The sequence below is a fragment of the Ruditapes philippinarum genome, unplaced genomic scaffold (genome assembly GCF_026571515.1).
Source record: "Ruditapes philippinarum isolate M1 unplaced genomic scaffold, ASM2657151v2 ctg633_1_1_1_1, whole genome shotgun sequence".
In the NCBI taxonomy this organism is placed as follows: Eukaryota; Metazoa; Mollusca; class Bivalvia; order Venerida; family Veneridae; genus Ruditapes; species Ruditapes philippinarum.
The window spans coordinates 1-27,771 of NW_026861215.1; the positions used below are offsets into that span (position 1 = coordinate 1).

The following is a 27,771-nucleotide window of genomic DNA, read 5'->3' on the forward strand; positions in this document are numbered from 1 at the left end:
TCTAACAAAATCTTATTGGTTATCTTTTGTTTTTAAATTTAAAACTTATTGATTTTTTTGCAAAAACAGATTTTTCAACAAATTATTATTTTTCTAAAAATCTTTAACTGAGACATCTCAAGTTTTTAATTGAGTTTTTTTGAGGGTGATATTTTTAAATTTTATTTTTCTGTTTATTTTCATTTACGTTTTCAAGTTGGAGTAAAAATTTTTTAAAAAATGTTGATTTGACGTGCTGATGAAAATCCGATAGCTTGCTAATTTGCAGGACATCTGTATTTCAAAAAATAAATTTGGTCAAAAATCTAAAGGGGTTTTATAAAAAATTATATGGAAGTATCGGTAAACACTAAAAAAACCTTATAATTACCAAAAAGTTTTTTAAAAATAGAACTGATCCATTATAAAAATAATGAAGAAAGTTGTTTTTTGTTTCCATCATAACTAATTCAAAATTAATCACCTTAAAACTCTATGTTTTTATTTCAAGCGATATTTTATAAGAATATCCAAATGATATATGTCTATTGTTTTATTAATATTTTGAATAATTAAGTAAATGTTCTTATTGTAGACAAATACACTTTAAGTGAATAAAATGGCCAATACTCATATGATTCTAAATAACATTTACTAAGTATTTTAATTGCAAAACAATAATCAAATTAGAATATCTTTCAAGCAGATAATAGTCATGATCCTTCAGGTACATAAATAGTACACCGATAAAAAATTGTCCGGCCTCCATTTGTCCGTCCGTACACAATTGGTGGTCCGTATAAAAAAAGGATGTTACGTGTGATTTCTTGATAATATTGGTAATTATAAAAGTGTTTATGCTTGAATATCTAGACTAAAAGCTTGCGAATGAATAAATAGTAATAATAATTTATTATACAAATAAAGTGGGTTATCAACAGTTTTACGGAGTGCTCTTGATGGTTTTTTATTATTTCTTTCGGTTACTCAAAATGCACTTAGAAACTTAAAAACTGTATTGATTTGATTTATCAAAAAGCAGTCCCTGATTGTAACGCCTGCAATAAATTTGTGGTCTTAAATACTCCAAACACGCTGATTGGTTTTATACTTCAATGATCAGTAAATAAGCTTTACCAGGTAATCCAAATCTGTCAATGTAAAGAACACATACGATTGTCACGGTATTCTTCTTTCATTTTCTTATTCAAGAATAAGCACTCTATGCACAACTGCAGTAATGTTGCAGCAGTCAATCGCTGTAGTAAATTACCAGCAACTACAAGAATGGTCCCCGGAATTGATTTCAATTTCCAATCCATTGACGTCATCTTGAAATATAAATGATACTGTTCCATAATCCGAATGCTCCCAAGTCGAGATGACAAGGTTCTAAATGTTTTGTCGTGACTAGATGATTATATAGCGATCTTAACGTTGTAGGATTGTCTTTCGTACCGATAAGTCTGTGTACCTCTCTACGAAATGTTTAGTTTTGGCCAAGCTAAGGAAAGAGCTTCAAGAATACGGTATCCAAATATTTGTAGGCCTATTTTGCTCACATCTATGATAGAAAAATGTATACTCATTTTGTCAGGTTATAACTATGTGGAATTAAAACAATTTGCCATAAATACGTGAACTACATACGAAAACATACAAATAAAAACAGTCACTCTGCATTCAAAATATATTATAATGATATGCGTTGTTTAGTTGAATATAGATAGATCCCATTGAGTAGAAGTGCAGTGCATAAGAACCGTAACTCTGCCTTGCCTAATTTTGTAGTAATTTCCCTTTTTCATTTTTACATTTTAAACTCTGTCTGGGACATAACAGTGAAACTACAAGAGGTATTAATTAGAAAACTTTGTATATAGATATATCCCATTGAGGAGAAGTGCAGTGCATAAGAACCGTAACTCTTCCTTACCTAATTTTGGAGTTATCATCCTTTTTTATTTTTACACTTTGAACATTGTCCGGGACATAACCCCGAAACTACAAGAGGAATCAACAAAAACTTAGTAGGTAGATAGATCACATTGAGTAGAAGTGTAGTGCATAAGAACCGTAACTCTGCCTTTTCTAATTTTGGATTGAACCTCATAATGCTATATGGACCTTGATTATAATATATTGACATTGATAACAGTATATTGACCTTGATAAATATTGACATTGATATTATATTGATACTTAATATACATAGACCTTGATGATAAAAGATCGAATCTACATTTAAACTTTATATATTGATTTTGATAATAATACATTGACCTTGTTAATTCAGTGGAATAAAAACGACTATTTCTATACTCAGTATTACGTGCTCCGTATGACAAATTTTCGATTTGTATTGTTAGAAATGGCGTTTTTTTTTTCGTACAATTTGTCGTCTTGCTAGATAGTAAATACGTATGTTTTCTGAAACAAAAAGTCCGTTTTATACTGAGCTCTACAAAACCTTGATAAGTTAAAGATAATTTGTCATAACTGAATATTATTCCTACATTCCTTAATTTGTTAGGTTGTCAGGCAAACTGATTTCCCTTGGCTTATATCTGAGAAATGTAGCTCATCATGTATTCCGTGTAACTCATAGTGTTTTAAAAATTCCTTTCACGGAAACAGATTGTCATTGTTTTCCCGTTTCTTTTGGTGGTCCGATGGTTTGTGATTTAAAAACTTCTTGAAGTCCTAAGTTTGGACTTTCCTGTTAAATATTCATAAAATGTAGGCACGGTACTAAGTATTTATCTTCGTATTAAAAGTCATGGTTTGTGAAATAACATTAACTTGATGTTTACTGACGCTATTTTATGAGCTCTGCTATCAATTCGATTGACTTTTCGCTCGGCTTCCTTTGTAGGATTATTGTACTATATGTTGCTTATATCAAATGTATAGATAATGGAGAAATCATTTGTTAATTCAAAATTGTTTATGAAACTATGTTTGTATCTTTTTGTTGGTAAATTGTCAGATGGTAGCAAGAAAATGGCGAGAGAATACTTCTTTTACCCACAACAATCACCAGCAATATTAGGGTAATATAAACATTCTCATACAAAGTTTGCAATAATATTTTTACTTCATTGCAGCAGTTACAGTATGCTGGATTTTAAAAGCAATCGTTGAACATAGAAGCAAAACGTATTTATACTTTTACGCTTGTTTAATTGAAAAAATAAAAGTTTTGATAGGGTATAAATAATAGTTTCTCAGTATTATAAGGTTTACGGTATTTGTTTAGGATAACTAAGCCTATTGTTGTGCTTTATTCATAATTGTCTTTTATTTCTTTGTGTATGATTGAACTGGTAGGTTAAGTTTTATGACGGATGAGTGATTGTTATGAAAGTTATTTATAGTTATTTTGTTTCTGACGTTGCCAAATGAAAAAGACTATCTATTGCAGATTTGGTCCTGAGGGCTTATATGTTTTTAAAGTAAATGAACACTCCTCGTATTGCTCTCGAAATAATAAAGTCACTTAATGATATTAATAATAAGAGGGTATTTTTTCGTTTGAGTTAAATATGGTATATATTTTCACTCAACATGATAAAATATGTGGCATTTTATCATGTTGAGTGAAAATATATACCATATTTCACGAAAAACGAAAAAATAGCCGTTTTATTTAATTTCATCATCAAAGAAAAATGGTTACGAACCCCCTTGCTTGCTACGCAGCTGCAATTGTACAGCGCGCAGTAATATGATTATTACTTGTTTTAAACGCGATATTTGGCGCTACATTGTGACGTCATGTAAACAACTCTTTAAACGTCTGTACAGCGTTAATGACTGAATTAAAGATATTGGTGTTCGGATTGATTTTCTTAGTTAGACCATTTCCTATCATTCTAGATAGTTTTCAAAAACAAAATTCAACAAAAGTTGTTTTGTATTTATCAGATTTTTCAAACAAAATGGCGAAAGAAGTCCCATAAAATAAATATGAGTTTTGACTCCGCCCACTTTCATATTTATATTTCATATTTATTTTTAAAAAATATGAAATATATTTGACTGATATAGCACCATATTTTTATGGGTAATATTAAATAATATTGGTTATTTCTTTATAGAACTACTAAAACTGATATGTAGGTTTATTTATGCATCGATATCGGTACAAATATGAACCTTTATTTTATGCTTTTCAGTGGATTACTGATTTATCCGTGAAAATTATATTTGGTAATTTCAAAGTGAAAATTATCAAAATATAATTTCACTCTTTTCAATGACGAAACTATTTTTTTAAGATTTTCCCCATGTGGTACCTCAATTTTATTTTTGCTGACAATTCTGACAATGTCAGGCTGTTTAAAGAAAATGCAAAGCTGAAATTGATAAACAACTTAAATGTCAAAAGTAATAAAAAGAAGAAAACTTACTTCTATTCATTCAAATTCCAATCACCAAATTTCGTCTCTAAATTTTTTTGGGTTTCATTTTTACAGTCTGAAAAATACATTCCTTCCCCATGCAAAACTGCTCTTGATGACATTTGGGCATATTAAAGTATCCTACGAGCAATAACTGCCGTATGCTTTATGAAAAATTGAAAAGCATTGACAGCCATCACTCGGAGAATAAGTAAAACATCCCAGCGTTCTTGAGCAAGCTTCCAAGTTTTCCATTGTCCTAGCTCCTTTTCTGAATGTTTTCACATCTGTCAACACTTATTTTTTGTCTGTTACAATCCTCAAATAAGTTTTCTTTCTTTTAAAAAGGTGTATGACTAACAAATCCATATTATATCCCTCTGAATCTTACACAATTATTTTCCTCCCATGAAATACACAAATTTAAAAAATGGCTGCCGCTTACAATTTACAAAGCCAGGTCTAATATAAATTCGCAGTAAGTAACAGAAATATGGATGGATGGTTGGACTTTTTCTCCTACAAGAATTGTTTGTTTTTATTATTAAAACAAGCGATCATTCATATTTTTTTAATAAAATGAATAAATATCACCGTCATTTAACGTTAATTGGCGGACTTATTTTTCAGCTCAAGACTTCTTGTTTTTAATGAGAAATTCCGACTAAATGGGGCTCTCAATGGGGGAAACAGTTTTAATGTAAACGTTAAAATTATGGAAATTTCGTTTTAACTTGTTTTTAAGCATAAAATAAAGAGAAAATTTGTCTGTTTGTTGTGTAAGATGTAATTTTATTTCATCTCGTGAACTTTAAAAACAGTATTCTCTCTCGTGGCTACGCCACTCGTGAGAATACTGTTTTTAAAGCCTACTCGATGAAATAAAATTTCATCTTACACACAAACAAACAAATATCCTCTATTTAATGTCGACTAACGCGTTAAAACTGAACATGTTGCAGGCGCGGCCAAATCGTACACATCCCGTAGAAATTGCTTATATATAACGATATAAGTCAAGAATTGAACACTCGGTTTGAATAAACCAGTTTTGCCCAGTAACAAAATACAGTTAACAAAAATCGAAAGAATAGTATAGAATTATATGAATTCTTGAATAATATTATTTTGAGTCTATGAATAAAACAAAAGATAATTTGCTGGTAAATGATTTTTACTGACATAAATCTGTCATTTGCTTTGTGATTTAAAATACAAATATAAGTAATTACGTCTAAAGAGTAATAAAAATAGACCGTCTGGTGGACAATCTAAACATATGTTGCCATGGAAACAATGTGATGCCACGTAGAGTTATTCTGAACAGGCTTCATTTCCCTCTGTTTCGAGTTTAGAAAATTTATAAATGCAATATTTGTTTTAAATGTGAATGGTGATGATGTATAAACTATGCACACAGTTAATATAGGAAACATTTTTCACTTTAATAAAAGTAAAGTCATATTTTGTATCACTTACTAAAAGCAATACATTCAATTTTGACGAAAATGTTAAATTGCCCACATAATGATCCATAGGTTAAAGTCTAGTAAAGTTAATTATAAACTATAATTTTTCACAGTAGCCGGAAAATATCTGAAAGCGGGTGAAAAGAATATGCCATAAATAAATGAAAATATTGATTGAAAAAACACTCAGATTTCGTGATGTTCTTAATTACGAGAAAGGAGCAACGTGGAGTCAGAGACATAGATAACATGTTATCTATGTCTTTGGTGGAATCGACGAAGCTATTTAAAATGTATATTTTTTCTTAAATTCTTCGCTGACTTATTATTCGTAGGCACGTGTAATGTTATCCAGATAGGCATTACGATTTAATGAATGGTTAAATAAACACGTTTGATGACAGTTTAAGCGAAATAGACAGTCAGTAAGGCCATCTCATGGAAAAAAGTAGGACAAAGTCTTGATAATACCATAAATGCTTAAACTTAGAACAGATTATTTAAAAAAATGTAAATTAGAATTAGAAAATTCTTCTTTACGTAATACATGTAATGTATGGTTTACCCTAATAAAAACTGTATTCATAATCTACGGATAGTAACTAGGTTTTTTAAACACAATATCCATTAAATTATCTCCTTGCAATTACATGGAAGTGACATTTTGCTGAATTTTAGGTACATGTAGATAAGTAAATGCCAGCATAAGCAGAAAATTTGCGATGATATCTTTTTTCTAAAATAAATTTCTAGTGTTTGACCTATTGATCATGAACAACGTATCTATAATCCTGTATCTAATGTGTTTCTAAAATATAAATGTTTAGGTCTGCCAACCAACCTAATCATCAGAAATATTACTGTCAAATACATTGAAATCTTTAATGAATAAATGCATTAAAATTGGCGAAGCCATCAATTATACGCTAGATGTAGACAATATATTGTATACCGGTTGACTTGAACAAACAGGCATATTGTTTTTCATGTTGTTTGTTCTTTCCAAAATGTTGACAAGTCTCGTTACCCGTCACCCGGCCTTGGTGTATAAAAACCGGTTTATCTTTTTGTAATTATAAATCAAATAGAGAAGAAGGGTTTCTTAAAGAAGTCCAAAACGGCAAAATTGAAAAAGAATGCAGGCTTGATGATCGGTATTGGAAAGTGCAAGTTAACGTCTACGCACTCGACATTTAACGTTTAAATCAAGTTTGCCAGTCAATTTATATAAAAAGCGACATTCGTTAAAACAATGACATTTAATACGATGCATTTTGTTGACAACCTTGGCCTATAGAACTTGATAAGTGATTTATTCCGTTCATATTTAAACAATGCTTTGAAAAACATGCTGATTTAAGTTTTCCAATAATGCTATGAATCAAAATTATTCTTTAACCAATACAATACAGGTATGGCGTGCAGGTGATGTGTCATCGGCGTTTATTATACTGCTACGGAACAAACATATGTTTCACTCTCATTGATTTTCTACGTATAGTCATTTGTGTTATTGTGAACAATATGGAAAAGGTCTATTCATTGATCAATACATGGATTTACATATTTGTATCAGGTATTTCATGCCATAACTTTTCAATATTTTTCATGTACTAGAATTTCTTTAAAGATTACCAAGTTACCCATGTTATTTAATAAAGAAAAAATCCAAGTGCTACAAGTGCTGTCAGTATCATACGGTAGCTTTACTTTGTTTACTTATTTAAAACATAAAATAGAATAAAAATGAAGTTCCTAATATATGTAGCTCTTATCCAAATAATTCAAACTTAATGTTGAGCGTAAAAATGTGCAAAAGTTTTGTATGTAAGTGATACATTCAAACATTAACAAACAAATGATCAGATTTCTGCAACACATTATCTTTTTGAAAGCAATGATGAGTTTGAGCTATTTACAGGAATAGTAAATTAATACTTTATAAATTGTTTAAAAAAAAACTTGCCCTTATTTGAATGAAATTATAAACAGCTTTTTAAATAAAAGTAGTTTTTGTCTCCATATACTCGACAAAATTAATCAAGTGCCTCTCTTGTTGCATTGACACCCGGTTTACAGAAGCATTTTAATTGTTATGTTATTATACAATATGATAAAAGAAGTATAATTATTAACTGGTTGTGTGAAACGCAGCAATTTAGTAAACAATGCACTATTCTAACAAGATAGACTTTTACGAATAAATACCGTCATATAATATTTGATCATGAAATTATGCCTGTTTTGATTTCTGAATATTTACTTATTAGAATCTATAAGCATATTTTGTATTTTACTGACGGCTAAACTTTATATTTTTGTTTAAAAAGGTGGGACATATAGCACTTAGACAAATCACGATCCGTTCGCATAGATGTAGTACCGTGTAGTTTGTCAGGGTTTTATTTTTCTGTTGGTAGCCATATTGCGATTGATGCAATATGTTTTATATGTAATGTACATGCATAATGCATAATAGGGTATGTTTTAAATGTTTATTTAGATCATTGTTTATCATTATACAATTTTACATTTTGACATTAAGGGACTTTTACCTAAATGAATGAGACAAAATAAACTGTGTCTATCACTTTTATAATCGAAAATTAATTGGATTGTAACAGCCATAGGGAAACGTTTCGCATTCAATATAAATAAGGCATTTTTAAAAAACTTTATCAGATTGAATAAAATCTAGTTACAGTATATATTTTCTCAAATTTCTTAGGGACACATCTGTAGATGCTGCTAAAAGTAAATTAAATCTCATGATTTTGATATTAAATATTGATTCCTGCTGGATATCTTGCAGTTACCACTGTTATCTACGACCAAAATCGAGTCTAAATCATTTCAGCGTGTCCTCATTTGGCGACCCTTGACTATTATATTCAAGATATGGTCACTTGCAATTGTGTTGCCTTATACAAAGTTTTTTAGTCTTAAGGCATTTTCTAACATAAGGAACTATAGAAAATTTTCTGTAACTGTTCAATAGATTCTTTTGATAATGCGTGATGAAATGAAAATCCCTTTCCAACCCAAGTTTTATGCTTTTTCTATGTTGTGCGAAAATCCTCAAATTTCTTACAATGCCATAAGGTAACAATGTTCACAATTTGTCAAAATTTGGACTGGACATCCCTTTACAAACATTCAGATACAGATAAAACACATTGATTTCAATTGACCCATAATTTACATAGATGCAAGTGCTCGAATGAAGGTTTATTCTGATATTCTCTACATTATCAATGTTCTTATAAATGTACAGATTTATTTTATGTTTTATGTTTCACGACACATTACGCAGCGTCATCATGTCTTTTAAAAAGCCATGTTATCAGTAAACTTACAAACAGTAAATTTCTTTTGTTGTCAGGAAATGAAAGGGAATGAGGAAAAATATCAAGAATTGGACAAACGTTTGCTCATTTAGATGACCTATTATATATTTTCGTGAACATTTGTCAGTTCACATTTTTTAAAACAGCTTTTTCCAAAAATGTTTTTTATTGGTAACTTTTGGTAAAAAGGAAATTCAATAAGCATAGAGCTTATTAAAGTATGCAGTAGGCTCTATGTACGTAGCTGACGTTATTTGATTTTATTGTAACAAATAAAAATAAGTATAATTAATTGTAAAGTTTGTAGCTGATCAAATATTCATTATCCTAAACTACATATTTTTCGAAATTTTCGCTGTTGAGGCATACATTCCAACTCGTAGAACAGTTTATACCAAGATTGAAAACTAATGACATCTTATTTATTTGTCGATCATTTCGCCAACTTAGTATTTTTTCGTTCTCGGATGGGCAGAGGGCCTAAAATACTGACACAAAGTCTTACCAAAAGCATAGAGTTCTGTATGCATGTCTTGAAAAGACTAAAACTTTAATAGAAAACAGTGATTGATTTTACTATATTTGAACAACGCTGAAGTAGTCTATTGAATATCTATTAACAAGTTCATTATGAGTTTCTACAAGACGTTTATGGCTTTTGAAGTTACACAATGTCAACATGTATTCAGTAGTTCAGTTTTGAACTATTTAATTATGCTAATGCTAATAATGCTAATGCTGATAAGAATGACCTTAGGTTTCTGGAAGCTGGACTGCACCATTTAGAAAATGTGATTAACCATTGCTTTGTGATCTGACGATCACAAAGATAATCTAAATAGAAAAAGTATTTTTTCTCGATTGAAAATTCCTTTAATTGTATTACATTTAAAGTTGTTTGCTTTTGAGAGTTCTGTTGTATTTGGGTTTAGCAGAACGGATCGTTCATTCCTTAACTGATCTTTTTATTATCGTCGCTGTTGCAATAATTATTTTCAGTAATGCCAGGTAATCTCGTACTTAACAACGAAGACTTGTGTTAGAATCAATATGGTAATAAAATCAAAATGACCTACTTAGATTACATTATGATTAATTAATTAATTCAGCAGTAGATTTCTATTTCAAATGGTTTCGACGAAACTAGTAAATGCATGCATTAAGGGGTACAACGTGAGAGTGTATATCACTTGGGTATGATTTTTTGTTGTATGAAGCTAATACAATCAAAAGAAACAGAAAAAATATGATGAAAAAATATGATGTTATAATACAGCGATCAATAGGGCAATTTTTTCATTCTGATGAATAAGCACTGTTCGATGTTAAATTCTAAAATTCTGGACAGATTTTTTCCAAATGTTAAAATATATACAACCCATCGAAATAAATGGCAAGATAGATTTTACAAAGTTAAAGTGTATACTTTACACTTAAAAAGTCTATGTCTTTTGTCATCTACCTGGCTTGCAGGTCATTTTCTTACATTGAATGGTCATTTGTTTATTTTATTTCTATTTAGTCACATAATCAATTCTATGTTTTAATAATTTTCTTTTATCGAATTTTGTTTTTTAGAATTTCGCGATTAACTCTGTTTCGTTGAACTGGAACATGTTAGGGCTAAGAGTGAGGTTTTGTTTATCAATAACCACCTTAAACTCCCAAATAGCCCTTTTCTGCTGACCATTCCAAGGCGTCGCCATTCTAAGTTACTTAAATGAATGTCTTGTTTATAAAATATATGTGGTGACCTTTTTGTGTCCCTTCTTGCTATTGTCGTCAACGGTATATACCCCGTTTTCTCCTAGTTTTCAAATCACATAACACCTACACCTCTAATTAAGTAACTTCTATAATGTCTTTGTAGCTTAATTGACAAGAATGACCAGAACTATCAACACGTTGCATGCAATGATAAACTAACAACGTCTTTTGTTTAAACGACATAGTTTGAAATATCGCTTGTATGATTTATTAAAGATGAACCTTAAATAACTTTTTTTAATAATATATAATTTCTCTTTACATCTCAGATAGAAAAATCAGCATAGATGATCATTTATATCTTTTTATTTTTTTTAACAAAATTATTGTACCTTCAGAGGAAACACCTACTGACCTGTACATAACACAGTTTCCATCACAAGCACTCTGTTACAAGAATCGTTCTGTTCTAGTTTCTTAAAAAATACCACAAAACGCACCAAAATACCAAAATCAAACAAATCAACAAGAAAACAAAACAAAAGAAGTAACAACACCTTACAACGCCTTTCTAGTTATGATTATGACTTAAAGCAAAAATTACACTAAGTTGTGAAATAATAATAATAATAATAATAATAATAATAATAATAATAATAATAATAAATAAACAGAACAAAATATTATATATATAAGTAACCATGTGCATGATGGCAGACATCTTGAAGAAACCTTGTCAACATTGTTATTTTTTTTTTGTAATAAAAACATTATTTTCGAATATATATTTCATGTTCCTGAGGTTTAAGATATTTTATTTAGAAGCTGAATATACATGTCTTCCAAATTAACAAACAATTCTGTTTGTGAAACATAAATAATCTGATTAAATCAAGCCCGTTTAAGAACAATATTATAAAACCGTATTGGTTACTATGGTAACATTGCGTGCTTCGTGTTGATTACAATTTGATGTTTTGTTGGTTGTTTAATTAAACCAAAGATAATATACATGTATACTGAATGTATAATTTTATAGCAGCTGAATTTTGACCTTCAAATAACAAGAAGTGAAGCATGTAAATAATGTTTTTATCTTATATACATCTATAACAGTACATATTAATTACAAATGGATCATTAGAACATGTTTGCCGCTTATTGTTGTATACGTCGTTTTCAAAATAGTTCTCAATCACACTTAAAAAGTATATTAAAATCAAGGTTTCTGTCGTAAATTTCTTAAAAAATACTTTTTGTCTACTTAAAAGATAAGTCATCAAGAAGATATCTAATTCTTTTCACTTAGTGTGTCCTCAAGCTTTGGCATTACGTATTCTCTACACGTGATTGGTTCATACCTCTTTGAACCGTCAATTGGTGTGATCACACTGTCAAAGTCTGGAACTATGAAGTATACAGCTGACTGGCGAGCTTTGGTTTGTTTTGCTGGATCTTCTGTTTCAAGAATTCTATGCTGTACAGAAACAATTGAGTCACTAGTCCAGCGTTGAAGTAAGTTAGCAGCAATCAACAAAATTGTACCAGGTATGGGAGTTGCCGGTATGTAACCTTTACCCGGGAAAAATACATCCAAACCACCGACTTCATCTTGGAACATAAGTGTCATTGTTCCGAAATCCGAATGCTCTCCTAAACGAACCTGGTTTGGTTTAATGTTCTTTTCTGGTGACATTTGTGGATACATCAAAGTCTTGAGTGTTGTCGGATTGTTCTTTGTTCCAATCAACTTATGCGCCTCCCTTAAAAACAGTTGATGTTTGCCAAGTGCAAGTGAAAGGGCGTCCAATAAGCGACATCCTAGCACTGTACAATGAGCAAACATTTCATTCAAGCTTTGTTGGAATTTTTTATCTGCCATATCACCAGGATCGTCCCCTGGTTGATAGGTAAACGCCTCTTTTAGATCTGCTGGTCTTTTGAAATTAACAACTTCCTTTTCCATCGGCGTGTAACCGAAATCCGTTGTTGGGCCACGCACGTACTGACATTTCATTTCCACCGGCTGCTCAAAGAACGATTTAGCTACTGTCATATAATTGTCCATGAATGCATCGTCAATACCATGATTTTTAAAGTAACATACCCCATATTGACAGAAAGTGGTTTTCAATGATGAAGAAACAGTTTGTAATGCAGCGATGTGTACTTCATTGGGGTTTCTATGCACACCTATTCTATCCAAATCAACAATAGGAATAGGAGAGCACACATCCGACATTCTGTATAAAGAAAAATAACCCCAATCAATCAGTCTTTTAAAATCTAGTTGAAGCTTTATTTGAACACTACACAATTAAATATATAAAAGGTATTGCAAAAGATCATACTTAATATATATCTTATGTAAACATTTAGTCTGTGTCTATTTTTTTCTTCGTTTTAAGACGTGATATATTTTAATAGATAATGCATCATTCAGTTTATGAAACGAGGATGAACTAGTACATACCTGATATATCCTGTAGCTTTCCGTGTGAAATATCTCGTGTTGTTATCTTGCTTGTGTCCTTGTAACTTATCAGACAATCTTACATTAACGCCCTTAATCACATGGTAAGACATGGCCAATAGTTGAGTATTTACTATAAGTTATTTAGTTTGTTGACGAGATACACGGGAAAATACATCTAGGACGACTTCTGTATGATCATAGGCTCTAAACACTTCATATACAAAATGTAATTCGTTTTGAGAGGGTGTTGCACCGTATGTCTATATGGTAAAAAGAGCTTTTATCTTTTAATACACGGTTTGTGCTCAAGAGCAAAAGTTAAATTGTGTTTCATCATTTTATGATATGTGTTCTGGTATCGCAACTTTAGGAAACGGAATTTTTTATGTTAAGTTCACTTGAAATTATTAGCTTTATAAAGTCAGATTTTGTTTCTCTCATGAGCTCAAGAAATATTGTAGAGCGCCTGATTTAAACTCGACCTTAAGGTAGAGAACTCTCATTGGAAATACAATGCATATATGTCACGTAAAATGAAAAAGAACTTTTGTTGATCTGTAAAAAGGCCCTTAATATTCAGCTATAGATAAGAAGCTTAACATACTGATTCAAACATTTTCAGATTTAATCAAACAATTGCTTAACTATAAAACAAAAAATAATAAGGCCCGGAATGACGCGTGAACACAAACATTCCTGATAAGCATAAACAAGTATTCAAGACAGGTTGTACGTTATTTGTATAAGACGGAAAAGTCGATATTTCTTGATTTTCTCAGAGGCAAGTAACTTAAAAGTAACTATAGAGACTGATTAGAGTGGTAAGATAAATTGCTCGATAAATAAACACTATTTAATTATTATTATTATTATTATCATCATCATCATCATCATCATCATCATCGTCATCGTCATCATCATCATTATTAGTAGTAGTAGTATTATTATTTTTATTATTATTATTTTTTATTATTATTATTATTATCATCATCATCATCATCATTATTATTAAGGAAAACCTCAATTTTCAGGCTGTATTTGAATAGCAATATATTGACCGATAAATAAACATGATTTAGGAATTATTATAATCATTATCATTATAATAATTTCATTTCTCAGACTGTATTTGAATAGTCATTCTCGTTTAACATTAATTTATTTTTTCTTTCAATTTCTTAGAATTCCCAGTACATATCAATTATATAGATATTCAAATATAAAATTTGAAATTACGTGAAAGAATACAGAAGTTTTTGTCTGGGACGGGGCCATCTTATAAATCCAGAATTTCTTGTGTCACTCGTAAACTTAATACACATAATAATCAATTAAATTTGTTTTCATTTTTCAGACATTAATATAGCTGAATGATGACATATTAATTACGTTTGTCAATATCTCAATTTCCCTCCCTTCAAAGAAGAAGAAGAAAAAAAAATAAGAATAAGGATAATAAAAAAAAACAAAAAAAAACACAGACTATATTCAATCTGAATCTTCAAATGATCACAAGTTGTACATGATTTCTACAATCAGCATATAGTTGACATAATAAAATGAACGGCCCTCGTAATATTTCGAACTACAAATGTATTTTAACAAGTCGTACTTTTAAACGTTACGCATGTATTGCGGATGTGTCAGTTTGCTGAATAATGTATGTAATTATGGTCGAATAACTAACTATTCCACCATTTAAGTTGCGAAGAATACATTAGTTAACAATATTGTTAATCAATTGTAATCTAATTCAAATGCATACGAGCAAATTAACTTGACCATGTATATCACAGATGTAACTGTACTGTGCTATTAATTTGAATTGCCCTCGATATAAACCTTGACATACTTATGAGCCGCTAGTGTAAAGTTAATGTTACAATCATGTTCACGATATTATCAGCACATGCGTGAATAGAGATATGAAATTTTTTGAAATATTAACATATAGCTTATTATACATCGTACATTATACATGTACGAGGGGTGTTCGGGAATTTTAAGGACTTTTGCTGTATTTTTTCCTAAATGGTGCGTTTTTATCCATATTTCACAAAATGTAATTTAAATATGTGCTCAATATGTAGTATAACGCTCACTAACAAGAAGAGACAAATACCGCTCGAAACTTGTTTCTATAGGAACCGCATAACACATACCCGGAGCACTCCGATTTTATCGTATTTAAGTTAATGGTACCGATATAATTAATTGATAATAATTTTCTTAAATTACAATGGATAACGTCGCGAAAAAGCACGAGCGTTAAATACAATTTCAACGTCATTTCCTGAAAATTATACTCGTAAATCGTTACAATTGTTCAAATAACAACGGTTTTAACATCACTGGTGCTTACACAAATCAAGAGAAAAATGACGTCAATAGGCGACGTTGAAGTCAGGGCAATCATCAAGTTTTGTGTAGTAATAGAAAAAACACCAACGGAGACGTATAAAATGATTCAAGCATCTAGTACAACAAAGAAATGCTGTAGATCACTAGTATTTAGATGGAATTCGAGACACTCGAGCATCCACCCTATAGGCCGGACCTCGCGCCAATAGATTTCCGAGTTTTTTCCGGAAATCAAAGCACAGCTGCGTGGTCGACGCTTTGATTCCGGGTTGGAATTACAAATTGAAACCCAGAGAATAGTTTCGTCATTCGACAACATCTGATATGAGGACACGTACGACAAATGGGTCAAGAGGCATAGAAAATGTATCGCTAGGAATGGAGATTACGTCGAGAAGTGAGTCGATATGACGATGATGGAAATTTGACGTTAACATATTTAGCACTGACGTGACGATAGCGTGCTCCGGATATGCTTTGGTGTATGTTTTGTTTTATTTGTAATTTACTTATTGTTTGATGCATTTCATTGTAATTTTTACAGCTTGCTGTAAAATAATTAAATATTTTTATAGTGTTTTTCTTTTTTTTTCAATTCCTATTTTTTATCAATCTACAGCAAAAGTCCTTAAACTTCCCGAACACCCCTCGTATTATGGATAAGTTTGTCATACATTAATCTTACAAAATTTGTCAAAATGCAATTCTTTTATGTCACACTGACAAGGCCAAGACTTAGTGGCTGACATTTATCATAATAAAATACTATCATGATTATTGCCTATGATGTCACACAAGCGCTCATAAGCATATGCTGGTTTGCATGCTATAAAACAACAGCCTATTTCTTAATTTTCTAGCACATGAATGCAATAGTAACGGACAAGTAATAGAAAGAGCATCGAAACACGAGGCTATCTGATTTGTACGAGGGGCGTAGCCCCAAGTATTTATCAGATTGCCGAGTGTTTTGATGTTCTTTCTCTTTAGTATCAAAGTCAAACATAAAAACACGTTCCCTGTTGTCACAATATGAAACGCCAGCAAAAAGTAACCAATGAACGAGCATCTGAATATGATATTTCTGTCGCTTTCCCTTTCTCTGCCGTCACAATAAGTAAACCCCAGTAAAAATGAGACAATCAATGGGCATGTTCTGGAGTGCGGGTAACTAATAGCTGCACTCCAGTTCACGCACTGTGCATGTATATAGTTTTGTGTTTGTTTGTTTTTACGCCTTTTCCTAACAGTTTTTCAGTCATATAGGCGGGTAGTTTCCTAACCGTCGTTCCTGGAGATTTACACCAGTACTGGACTACCTTCCTCCGCGCTAAACTACAAAAGCATCTCTCGGGGATCGAACCCAAGCCAGGGAGGTAACTGGATTAGAAGTCATCGACTCTAACCCCTCGACCACGGAGGCGGTATATAGATACGATTTAACACATTTTCAACAGAAAGGTCCCCAAACTATGATACAAGCGAATTAAAATTAGTATTCCTTTTTAGATCTCCATAAATAAGGTATCATGAGCTTTGTATTAAGTAGACTAAATCAACTTAATAAAATTAAAGAACGAACTTATTCATGTGCACGCAATAAATTCTTGCACACTAAATTTACATGTACTTTATATGAATATTTATCCTTAAAACGACGGACACAATTGCAAATATTTTCGTATGGACCTCCAACTTAAAGTGGAGTCTACTATTCAGAATGAGTACTAAGCAGAAAGAAAAGAGAAAAGATAGTATTGATTCGTAGAAGTGTCCCTTGCATGTCGAAAAAAATTTTTTTTAGTGATTGGCCTGTCCGTGCTCTGTCTTGTGCCCTGTCCTGTTTTTGTTTGGGGTCCGCCTGGACTCCTTGCCACTAGTTCTTGTTGCTGGGTCGTGTGGGGGTTGCGTTCATTGAACGCCGCCTTTCCTTGTTGATCTTGTTTATCATTTGTTTACCCCATCACATCATGTATTATGCAATGTATATATTTCAATGTTTATGCAATAAGTATGGAATCCATGGCCACGAAAGCCAAAAAGTGCCATCATTGCGGTATTGTATTATTACGCAGGATATAAAGATAACTGTCACGAAAATAACGGCATAATTATACAGCGTCCACATAAACCAAGAATATGTTACATGGTTAGGGAAATCCCGGTACATTAGTTTACGTTAGATGAGCAGATTGTACCTTCGATGTATACGCTACTGAGGAATTAGTCTAGCTGCAAAGAAGAGACAGGGCAACTCCGGTACATATGATGTACATAGCATGTGTCTAGCAATGGGAAAAACACCAAAACTCGATGCTATCTGATGTGTACGTGATAAAATCAAATTTCCAAATGTTTTGATGTTCTTTCTCTTTTGTATGATAGCAAAAATAGATAAAAAAAACACTTTCCTTGCCGTCACAATATGAAACCCAAGAATATATTAACCATTGTACGAGCATCTAAATATGATTTCTGTCATTATCTTTTTACCTGTTATCATAATAAGTAAACCCTAGAATATAATTTGACCAATCAACGAGCATACTCCATGTTTATCAACGACGGACAGTGCGATAACTGGAGTACGGGTAACCAATACCTGCTCTCTAGTTAACGCACTGTGCATGTATGGGTATGCGATTTAACCTCGACACATTTTCAGTAAAAGGGTCTCCAAACTATGATACAATATATAGATAATAGGCAAGATAACAGATAAATTGAGGCTAAATGATAACTGTTATCATAGGAGCAAATTGTAAATGAAGATAACAACCGATGTGTACAAGTTTCCTTAGGATAATAAATCTTCGTACAACCGTCACCATTCTGTTACTTAAGTTAAGGTAGTACATGTACTATTTTTAATACAGACATTGCATTTTTATGAATACAAACGTTTTGTCTTCCTGCTTAGCTTAATGGATTTGTAATCCACAGGTTCCTATTGTGATCCTTGACCTGCGCGAAATTATCTCGGAAATTGAGTCTATTCAGAAATCACTTGCGGAGAAATTGATAATTACTGGCTAGTTATTATGTGGACTTACGGCCGAAATATGACAAACAAATATGTATTAATATCCGTGTTAAAATAGTATTTAATTAGCAAAATGACATGAAAGTTTATCATATAAGTTTTATCGACAATATATCTTATATGGTTTTCTGACACAGTATCCAAATCTGATTTAAACTGTTCATTGCTTGATTTAATATGTACCGTCCACAAAAAATGACATTGCAAAAAACATTTTTTCTTCGATAGACGTGTATATAAACAAACGCATTGATAAATATGTCAGTTGGTAATCCTAGTATGTTACGCCAGCAATGCCCTCGATTATTGGCTGTAAATATTCCAAACATGTGATCGGTTTATACTTCGTTGATCCATCCATTGGCTTTACCAGATAGTCTTGATCCGGCAATAAAAAGAACACAGCCGATTTTTGGGCTTTCCTTTTTGATTTTACGTCATCAGGAATCATCACCCTATGTACCAATGAAGGTACGCTGTCAGCAGTCCATCGTTGAAGTAAATTAGCAGCAATAACAAGAATGGTTCCTGGAATTGGCGTCGCCTAAATAAAGCCTTTATCTTTAACTTCAATCTCCAGTCCACCAACGCTGTCTTGAAACAAAAATGATATTGTTCCGTAATCTGAATGCTCCCCTAGACGAGTTTGATTAGGTTCCAAACTATCCGTCTTGACTGGAGGATAGTATAGCGTTCTTAACGTTGTAGGGTTTTCAAGTGTACCAATTTTTTGGTGCCCTTCTCTTAGATAGTTGGTTTTGACCAAGTGCTATGGAAAGTGCATCAAGCATACGGTATCCGAGTATCTCACAATCATTAAACATTACTCTACACGCAGACGGAAAGTCGTTGTTCTCCCAATCATTTGGGTCGTCTGCGGGCTGGTAATTGAAACTCTCCTTAAAATCCCCAGGTCTCTCAAGATTTTGACGTTCCTGTCCTATTGGAGTATAACCAAAATCACGCCGCATTCCGCGAAGATGTTGTGTCTTCACCTCAAGTGGCTGTTTAAAGAATTTTCCAAAAGTGTTCACGTATTTATCTTCATAATCGATGCCATGGTTTGTGACATAACACGCCCCGAATTTGCAAAAACTAGTTTTAAGTAGTTTTGCTATAGCTTCAAGTACCTGTCTGTTTATTTCACTTGGCTTCTTTTGTAGGCTTATTGTGCTTACATCCACTATAGGAAAAAGGGAACTCATTGCAACAATCGATGTCGTACCTGAAACGATATCTGCCCATAATTATCCACATTATTTTTTAACAATTAAATAAAATGAAAATTGCAAAATAAATAAAATATTGCTAAATTATCACGAGATTATCACAAGAGTCATCTTACGGAGCAGTTTATCAGCGAGGAAACCTTCTATTACTACTACTAACAATTACTAGAAATATTTGAGCAAATAAAAAGTTTGTTACATACATTTTGTAAAAACTTTCCTTTAAACATAATGCGTTAATTGGAGTATGCTTTTCTTTAAAGAACCTGTTTCAAGGAAACGTCAACAATTCAACTATCCATCAATCTTAAATATCAGGTTATGAAAGTAGAGCATTTTTAAAATTTAAAATATGTAAAAGTTTCAAAATACAATATTATCAAATATTATATATTTTATATATGTAACTTGCATAATTGGAAGCCAAAATTATATATTTTTGTTTACACTATGTCAGAAACTTACTTCATTGGTATCAGTCCAATTATATTATGTACGATCACGCATCTGAATGTGACTCCATATACATATATTTACCTTTGATAAAAATGTATTGTTGACGATGTATAAAACGGGATCAGTGCGTAATTGGGTGGGGATGGGATGTGTAAAAGTTGTAATAAATGAGCGGGGATATTACTAGCAGTGTAGCAAGGAATATATGTAGGTGTAAATCAATAAGCTTTATAAAGTAGTAAATGTATTCTAAGTTATATATTGTCCAATGTGAAATTGGTTGTTGAATCTGTTAATCTGTTAACTGAATTATGTATTTTAATGTTATCATAGAACAATATTGATTAGTCGTTGTTTACGCAGTTACAAGTCATGTCGATTCATGTTTCATATTACGGTGATGTTGAAACCGTAAATGCCGCTCTTTATAGTTCTAAATAATTCCTGAATGAACTTAAAGTGTGTGCCTTAAAATTAAAAAAGGGGGCAGAAATATGTAAAATGGAACACAGAGAATAAGACGTTATGACGCTTGCGTATCATAGACAACTGTCAAAAAACAAAAGAAAAAGAACAGCAAGCAATATATCGTTTAAGTGATTTAACAATATACTTAAATTATGTTGTATACTATCCAGATTATAAGACCCACATATTTACAAGAAATATATTTTAAAGAACTAGAAATACAACACACACAATAAGAAAGTCTTGCTGAACGATCTTCTAGGATTAGATATACTACATCTGTGACTGAAAGTACTGTGGTGAACGGCCAACAAACGGCACAATCAGCCCCGAGTGTTGTCAATATATTAACAACCTGACAATGAAAACTTAAAAGATCGCCAAACTCTAGTTAATAAGAAAAACTGCAGGCTCCATTCGAAAGAAAAACATGTTTTTCCCGATCTTCTTATTAGGTATTTGTAAATGTGACAATATAATTTATAGAAGTTATGTAAACATATGAGTCATAAATGCATTGATATTATTAGAACACAAGAAAATCGATTATTAGCCGGTAAAGGCTGCTTCCTACAGGTAATATCAATGCATCAATATCTTGTTGATTGAACGTAAAAATTAATAATCACGTAGTAAAAAAAATCATATATTCTGATAGAAATGCTGAAAACATATTGCCATGGGGATAGATTGATGCCGTGTAGAGTAATTGCTGTCAACAGTTGATGTATTATTGTTTCACTTCCTCTCGTTTCTTTGTTGAGTAAACAGATATGTAAAATAAGTTCAAAAAATTAACTTTCATCACGTATATGAAATTTCAAATTTCAAATTTAAACTATTTGCGTCATCAGTTTATATTTTGATCAAATTTTGGGAAGATTTTCACTATCATAAACATTAATAAAATGCATTATTTTGTGTCATTTAATGGTAGAGAATCATATTCAAAATATATCTATACGTTCTCATGAACGAAATAAAGTGACAAAATTTAACATTACCAACAAAAAAGCAATAACAACAACAATAAACAACAACAACATATTAAAACAAAAACACATTCGTCTTTATATCATGAAAAAGTATGTATTTGAATGATGTACTTTTTTTTTAATTAACGTACTGATCAGTTTGGTTCTTCGTATAAACTTATTAGTAAGCTATTATTAAAAATATTTATTATTCACTGTTTGCCATTTGGATAAGATCTTTTTGTTTTCATTTACTGCATTACTTTTATTATGTATTGAATTCAAAACTGATTATATGGCTTGGTTATTTCTTTATTCACGTTTAATGTTTTTTTGATATATTTGTTTTCTTTTTCTATGGGTATTATGTGAGTATTCTGTGAGTATAATATTGTGTGCAGATATATCGCAGCATATCTAGAGTATATATATGTGCTGTCAGGGATGAATTATTTAATATTTACAATGATAGCAATATACCACAAAGTCACCGAAATCTTTTATCTATTTCCTTTTTTCCCCCTTCTAACAAGAACCAAATCCTTCCCTGACCAACGTCTAAAAAACTTACATAGATTATCGAAAAGGGGCAGTTTTTTATGACTATTTAGCAGTTAGCGATGTAATTTTTTAATTGTACACATGTGTCTGCACTTTCGTCAAGAAAATAACGATGAGGAGGAAAGGCTAGGGACATGTGCTTGAAGCAAAAATAACGAAAGGCTGCTATATGATCCCAATGAAGTTGGTTTTAAACAGAAACAGGTCATTAAAAATAGCAATGGATATATATAACTAAATTCATGTCTTGATATATACTTTTTGTATGTAGAACACATGTTAATATCTTAGTGCTTATTGAAAGTATAGATCTTTTTAAGGCTACAGGATTAAAATATTTTGGTTGATTAACACGCATCTTCTAAATCGGCTTGTTTTTTTTTTCTATTTTTTCAAAAATAATTTAGTTTATTTGTTTGTTTGATTGGGTTTAACGTCACACCGACACATTTAAAAAAACAATTATAATCAGTGAAAATGTACATACATTGCAATTGATTTATTTAACATTTTTAGGTATTACTCAATAGTTTCATTTGAATATCAAACCATTCAAAATATAATAAATTTTAGTTTTATTTTAGTTGCTTTGAACCTTTCAAAGATATCAATCAATTTAGAAAAGAAAACATTCCTGGCCTTTGGAATGATTTTATACAAGTTTTTATCCCTTAAATTTAGGGTTTTTATCATCAACATGGGCAGAAAGCAATTAACAACAGATCAGTAGTTAATTAATTAATGAAAATGATCAGGACGATGATTCAACAAAACTCATAGTATATCGTTTTGTATTACTTAAGAACAATCAATATGCATCTTCATATTAACTATAAAAAAGATCGCAAACTCCATTATGTACACAGTTGAAACAAATACTCATTCATCGAGTAAGTTATTGCTTTTCTGATGTTATTTTAATTGAAATACGGACTATGTAAAATGATATCAGATTTTGATATTTGATACGTGTATAAAATAAGCAACAGTGTATAAACGAGACTGCTTAAAAAAAGGATAAAAGCTATATTTACAATAGCATGTTTCATAAGGAAGTTATAATACGGTAAAAGGTACTTGTTGAGCGAGATTTTGTTATGTCAAACTAAATTTCGTTGAAGTTAACATTAAGTTATAACATAATAGTTAACACCTTAAACGTGTACGTGTTCCTACTTGAATGTAATTATACAACAAAATTACATTTTTGTTTACGTTCGACGTTACGAGATGGAGAAAACTTTATTTGTTTTGATTACGGGTAAGTTTTTGAACATTTTGAGTTATCAAGTTTAATTCAATATCTTTTTTTATGGTTGTGTCGTTCCGTTTAATGCTTATAATATTTTCATATACTTAGAAAATGTTATCTGGCTTTTTTACGAGTTATAACACATTTTCTTATGCTAATTTGTTTTGTACATGTATATAATAGTTTTAATATGAATTACATTTTTTTTTTCACTGAAACGTTTTGGCTGATAACAAAAACAGTATGTCCCATATATTTCCCCCAGCTCTCCCCTTGTGGAGAGAGACATACAGCGTCCATGAATCAGACTAAAAATAAAAATGATATATATAGTCCTTGTTTTCGTGAGTTTTTTTTATAGTATTATTACAAAGGAGTTCATTTCTCAAAATGAAAGTTGCGAGCATGTATTAATTTCAAATAATGATAAAATTCAATACTATCTTGCGTATTTTAGAACTTTAATAGAAGCGATTTATCTCTGCAAACTCATATTCATCTATCTCAATGTACTTCTATTTTGCAAAATGATATTTGGTCTGGAGTTTATATACCCATTAAAAAATGGGTGACAACAATTAACACTTACTATTTATAACTTGATATCGTTTTAGAGAAATTCACCCACGGCTTTATAATCCCTTCGGTGATATAATATCTATCTGAATTTGATTTATATTTATTTTATATGCATCAGACTTTTCTAATCAAAACAGAAACAAAATCTGCCTCATCAAAGTAAACGCTATCTGTTATGGCAAGAATTAATAATAGCGTGCCACTTAACATGTAGAAAACATGACATTTATTGTAGAGAACAGAGATGTAATTAAAATTTCAGACAGATCGATATAAAGTAATTAAGATTGCATGATTGAACGTTTTATTCAGCTTTGAATATTTAATGCAGAGAATAAATCGGCCAACGTAAAGTGTATTGTTCGAACTTAAATTTTAAAAGTAGTTAACTGGTATGATTAGAATAAATTTCTTTTAACACCGTTTGTTTTGCAGTAGGCATTTATACATGTAGACACAGATATTATAAGAGGATATTATATCATATATATATATATATATATATATATACATTCAAATTTCTCCAACATATGCTCACATAGCATGCTAAAATTACAAAAGTTATCAGCGAATGAGTTGATCAACACAACCAATAATCTCATACGTAAATGATGATATATGGAGGTGAAGCTTTTATAGATAAATATGTTGCTGCAAGAATTAGTCTTTTAGCTACTTGCCTAGAAATGGGTATATCATTTAATAGGTCAAGTAACATCTAGTGGTCGTGATATCAATATATGGTGTCATATACATAATCAAAGTAGGTCCATATGATGACGAGGGTTATACAGATGTCCTCGTTCTGTAGGTAAAACAAACGCCTTTACGGTCCTGAAATAATTCAATGAAAATCAAAACTAACGTTTATTTATATGGAAATTTTGCTTAACATTAATTATGCTTCAAAATTATTGATCATGAACGTTTGAATAAAAGCAGTAATAATTAATTAAGTATAATATATTATATTCAATATGTACAATATGTCACACAATTATATTAAATAAACAGATGTTACGCTTATTATTATACGGGATAGGAGAATACAAGTAATAGAAAGAGCACCGAAACACGAGGCTATCTGATTTGTACGAGGGGGCGTAGCCCCCGAGTATAAATCAGATTGCCGAGTGTTTTGGTGTTCTTTCTATTTTGTATCATAGTCAAACATGACAGCACGTTCCCTGTTGTCATAATATGAAACCCCGGAAAAAAATGACCAATGAACGAGCATTTGAATATGATAGTTCTGCCCCTTTCCCTTTCTCTGCCGTCACAATATGTAAACCCCGGCAAAAATGAACCAATCCACGGGCATTATCTGGAGTGCGGGTAACTGATACCTGCACTCCAGTTACCGCACTGTGCATGTACACGATTTAACTCTGACACTTTTTCAACAGAAAGGTCCTCAAACTATGATACAATAATATTTATAATGTCAAAGCCAAAATAGTGGGATAAATAATCAAAAAGCAATTTTATCATCGTTTAGTAGTAGGACAATAGCTAAAATAAGTAGCAATTCCAGACACTGTGTCAAAAATTAATTTATGTATTTGAAGCGAGAAATCCTAAAACGAAATTTATCAGCATCAAAAGTTATTTCTTGTATAATGCAACAGTGTCCGAACACGAATGACATTTGTTAGAAAGTATTTGGTGGTACATAATTTTATATTATCTATTTTACAATATTGTATCTCGTTTTTATACTATATATAAAGAGTGCATGAATAATTATTGTATGCTAACTTAAGCATCAGCGTAAGTACGTTGTTTGCTTGTATGTAGGCATATCTTTGAATATCGTAGAGACTAACCGGAAGTGACACATAGTGCTTACAGTATAAGCTGATCATTACAGGACAGAGTGAAGTCTATGTTTCGCAGATGTGCGGAAAAAAGTAAAATACAAAAAATGCAAGACTATAAATTCATCATTTTTCACAGGCACAGTTATATTCCCACATTATTCTAATAGATCTTTGACAAGTTTCTATAGCGTATGATTTCCAGACGGTGTCTCATACCTGTCCTTATTTTCGCTCTTTCTTAGAATATTTTGGCTGACTTCATAAGTATACATTTTGTTTTGTAATGCACAGACATATAGACTGCACCAGAATATAAGTTTTCAAATAAAATGGAAAAATATAACACTCCTCGTGATTTTGTAACTATAGCCAACGAAGAAAAAACGGTATTAAATTGCCAATAATCACTGGTAAGGGACTAGTTGTATATGCGGCTGTTATGTTTTTTCCCTCGATTATATAGTTTACAAAGCATTTTTAAGCAACATTTTCATTTCTAATTAGCGTTAGTTATTTTCCTTATTTTATCTTGTTTGAATTGAAAAAATATCGGTCTGAGCGGTGGTGTCTATTGGCTATTTAACACCGATTTTGTCGTTTTTATGCGAAAAAAATTAACCACTCAGGCCTACGGCCTTCGCGGTCACTTCCTACGCATCAAAACTCCAAACCGGTGCTAAATAGCCGATAAACACCACTCAGACCGATATTATTTCTGAAATAACATCTTTAAATATATATATTAAGAAAAAGATACACGGCACAGAATGTTTCTTAATCAATATGGCCAAGATGTCGTCTTAGTTATCAAAATGACTCCCAGCCTTTGATATATGAACATTTACTTTGTCTTTTGTAAATTAAACCCGTCTAATTTGACAGCAAATCTTTTTGAAAACTGAAATAACAGTAACTTCGTTATGAACAAAAACAAAAGACACCATATGCAACCAAACAATGGAGACAAAAAAAGAAAATCTAAATCTAATTTTTCTTTAATGCGTTGGAAATAATAAGATTCAACTGTAGCTTTGGATGTTTGTATTAAATCATACAAAACATGTCAAACGCAAGGCTTACGGTATAACAGCTGCACATTTACAGTGATGAAATATAAACAAATTGATTAATTGTAGATTGTATCTTGAATGAAACAGTGTAATGTGAAAAAGAAGGTAAACTTAGAATGAGTGAATACACGTGTTATTTAATTTCATGCCCGTGCTTATTAAAAACAAACAACATTATTTTAATTTCTGCAGGTTTGTAGCTAATGTAACATCAGATACATGCTTTCAATCTTTGTTAGTGTTATAAAACTGACCATGAATATTCTAATTAACGTTCACAAGATGGTTTTTAATCTAAAAAAAAATACATGATACATTAAAGATTTTTCTTTAGCTTTTACTAATTGGGGGAAAATTTTCTTTTTTTTTAAGCTATGGTTTTATAATTTTTTCTTTGGAAAAAAGCATCATACCGTTAACGTTTCTGGAGTATTTTTAACAATAATGTAAAATTTAGAAAAACTGAAACCGTTTTAAATGTAAAAATACATGTGTAAAATTGGCATATTCTGAAAAAAAAAACACTGATGTACATAAATCAATGGAGTATTCATCTATAGTTCTATGATACCAAATT

The 27,771-nt window shown here is 31.2% G+C and overlaps 3 protein-coding genes across 5 annotated transcripts in view; 1 reads left to right on the forward strand and 2 right to left on the reverse strand.

Moving 5' to 3' along the window:
* The first annotated feature begins 7,189 nt into the window (after positions 1-7,189).
* The window catches only part of LOC132714906 (uncharacterized), a 32,132-nt gene continuing 11,550 nt past the window's right edge, over positions 7,190-27,771 (forward strand). For 2 of the 3 annotated variants that reach the window (XM_060697826.1, XM_060697823.1), the window contains exon 1: positions 7,190-7,427. The gene's annotated coding sequence lies outside the window, so the exon portion shown is untranslated. Of the gene's footprint in view, positions 7,428-23,369; positions 23,735-27,771 lie in introns of those variants that run through there. The other variant, XM_060697824.1, reaches the window with a different exon arrangement.
* Positions 11,256-13,530, reverse strand: LOC132714905 (uncharacterized). Its single transcript, XM_060697822.1, has 2 exons — positions 13,379-13,530; positions 11,256-13,148 (listed from the first exon to the last, which is right to left on the reverse strand). The coding sequence occupies exons 1-2, from the start codon at positions 13,489-13,491 to the stop codon at positions 12,197-12,199; spliced, it is 1,065 nt and encodes a 354-aa protein (XP_060553805.1). The 5' UTR covers positions 13,492-13,530; the 3' UTR covers positions 11,256-12,196.
* On the reverse strand, positions 19,499-19,990 carry LOC132714914 (uncharacterized). The gene has a single exon (XM_060697840.1). It carries the CDS (start codon positions 19,988-19,990, stop codon positions 19,499-19,501), a length of 492 nt encoding a protein of 163 aa, XP_060553823.1.

Excerpts from the sequence above, each read along its gene's own strand:
- LOC132714905 (XM_060697822.1), bottom strand. The coding sequence starts at position 13,491 with ATGTCTTACCATGTGATTAAGGGCGTTAATGTAAGATTGTCTGATAAG. Across the intron at positions 13,149-13,378 it reads AAAGCTACAGGATATATCAG|AATGTCGGATGTGTGCTCTC; the intron begins GTATGTACTAGT and ends TTCTTTATACAG.
- LOC132714914 (XM_060697840.1), bottom strand. The coding sequence starts at position 19,990 with ATGAGTTCCCTTTTTCCTATAGTGGATGTAAGCACAATAAGCCTACAA.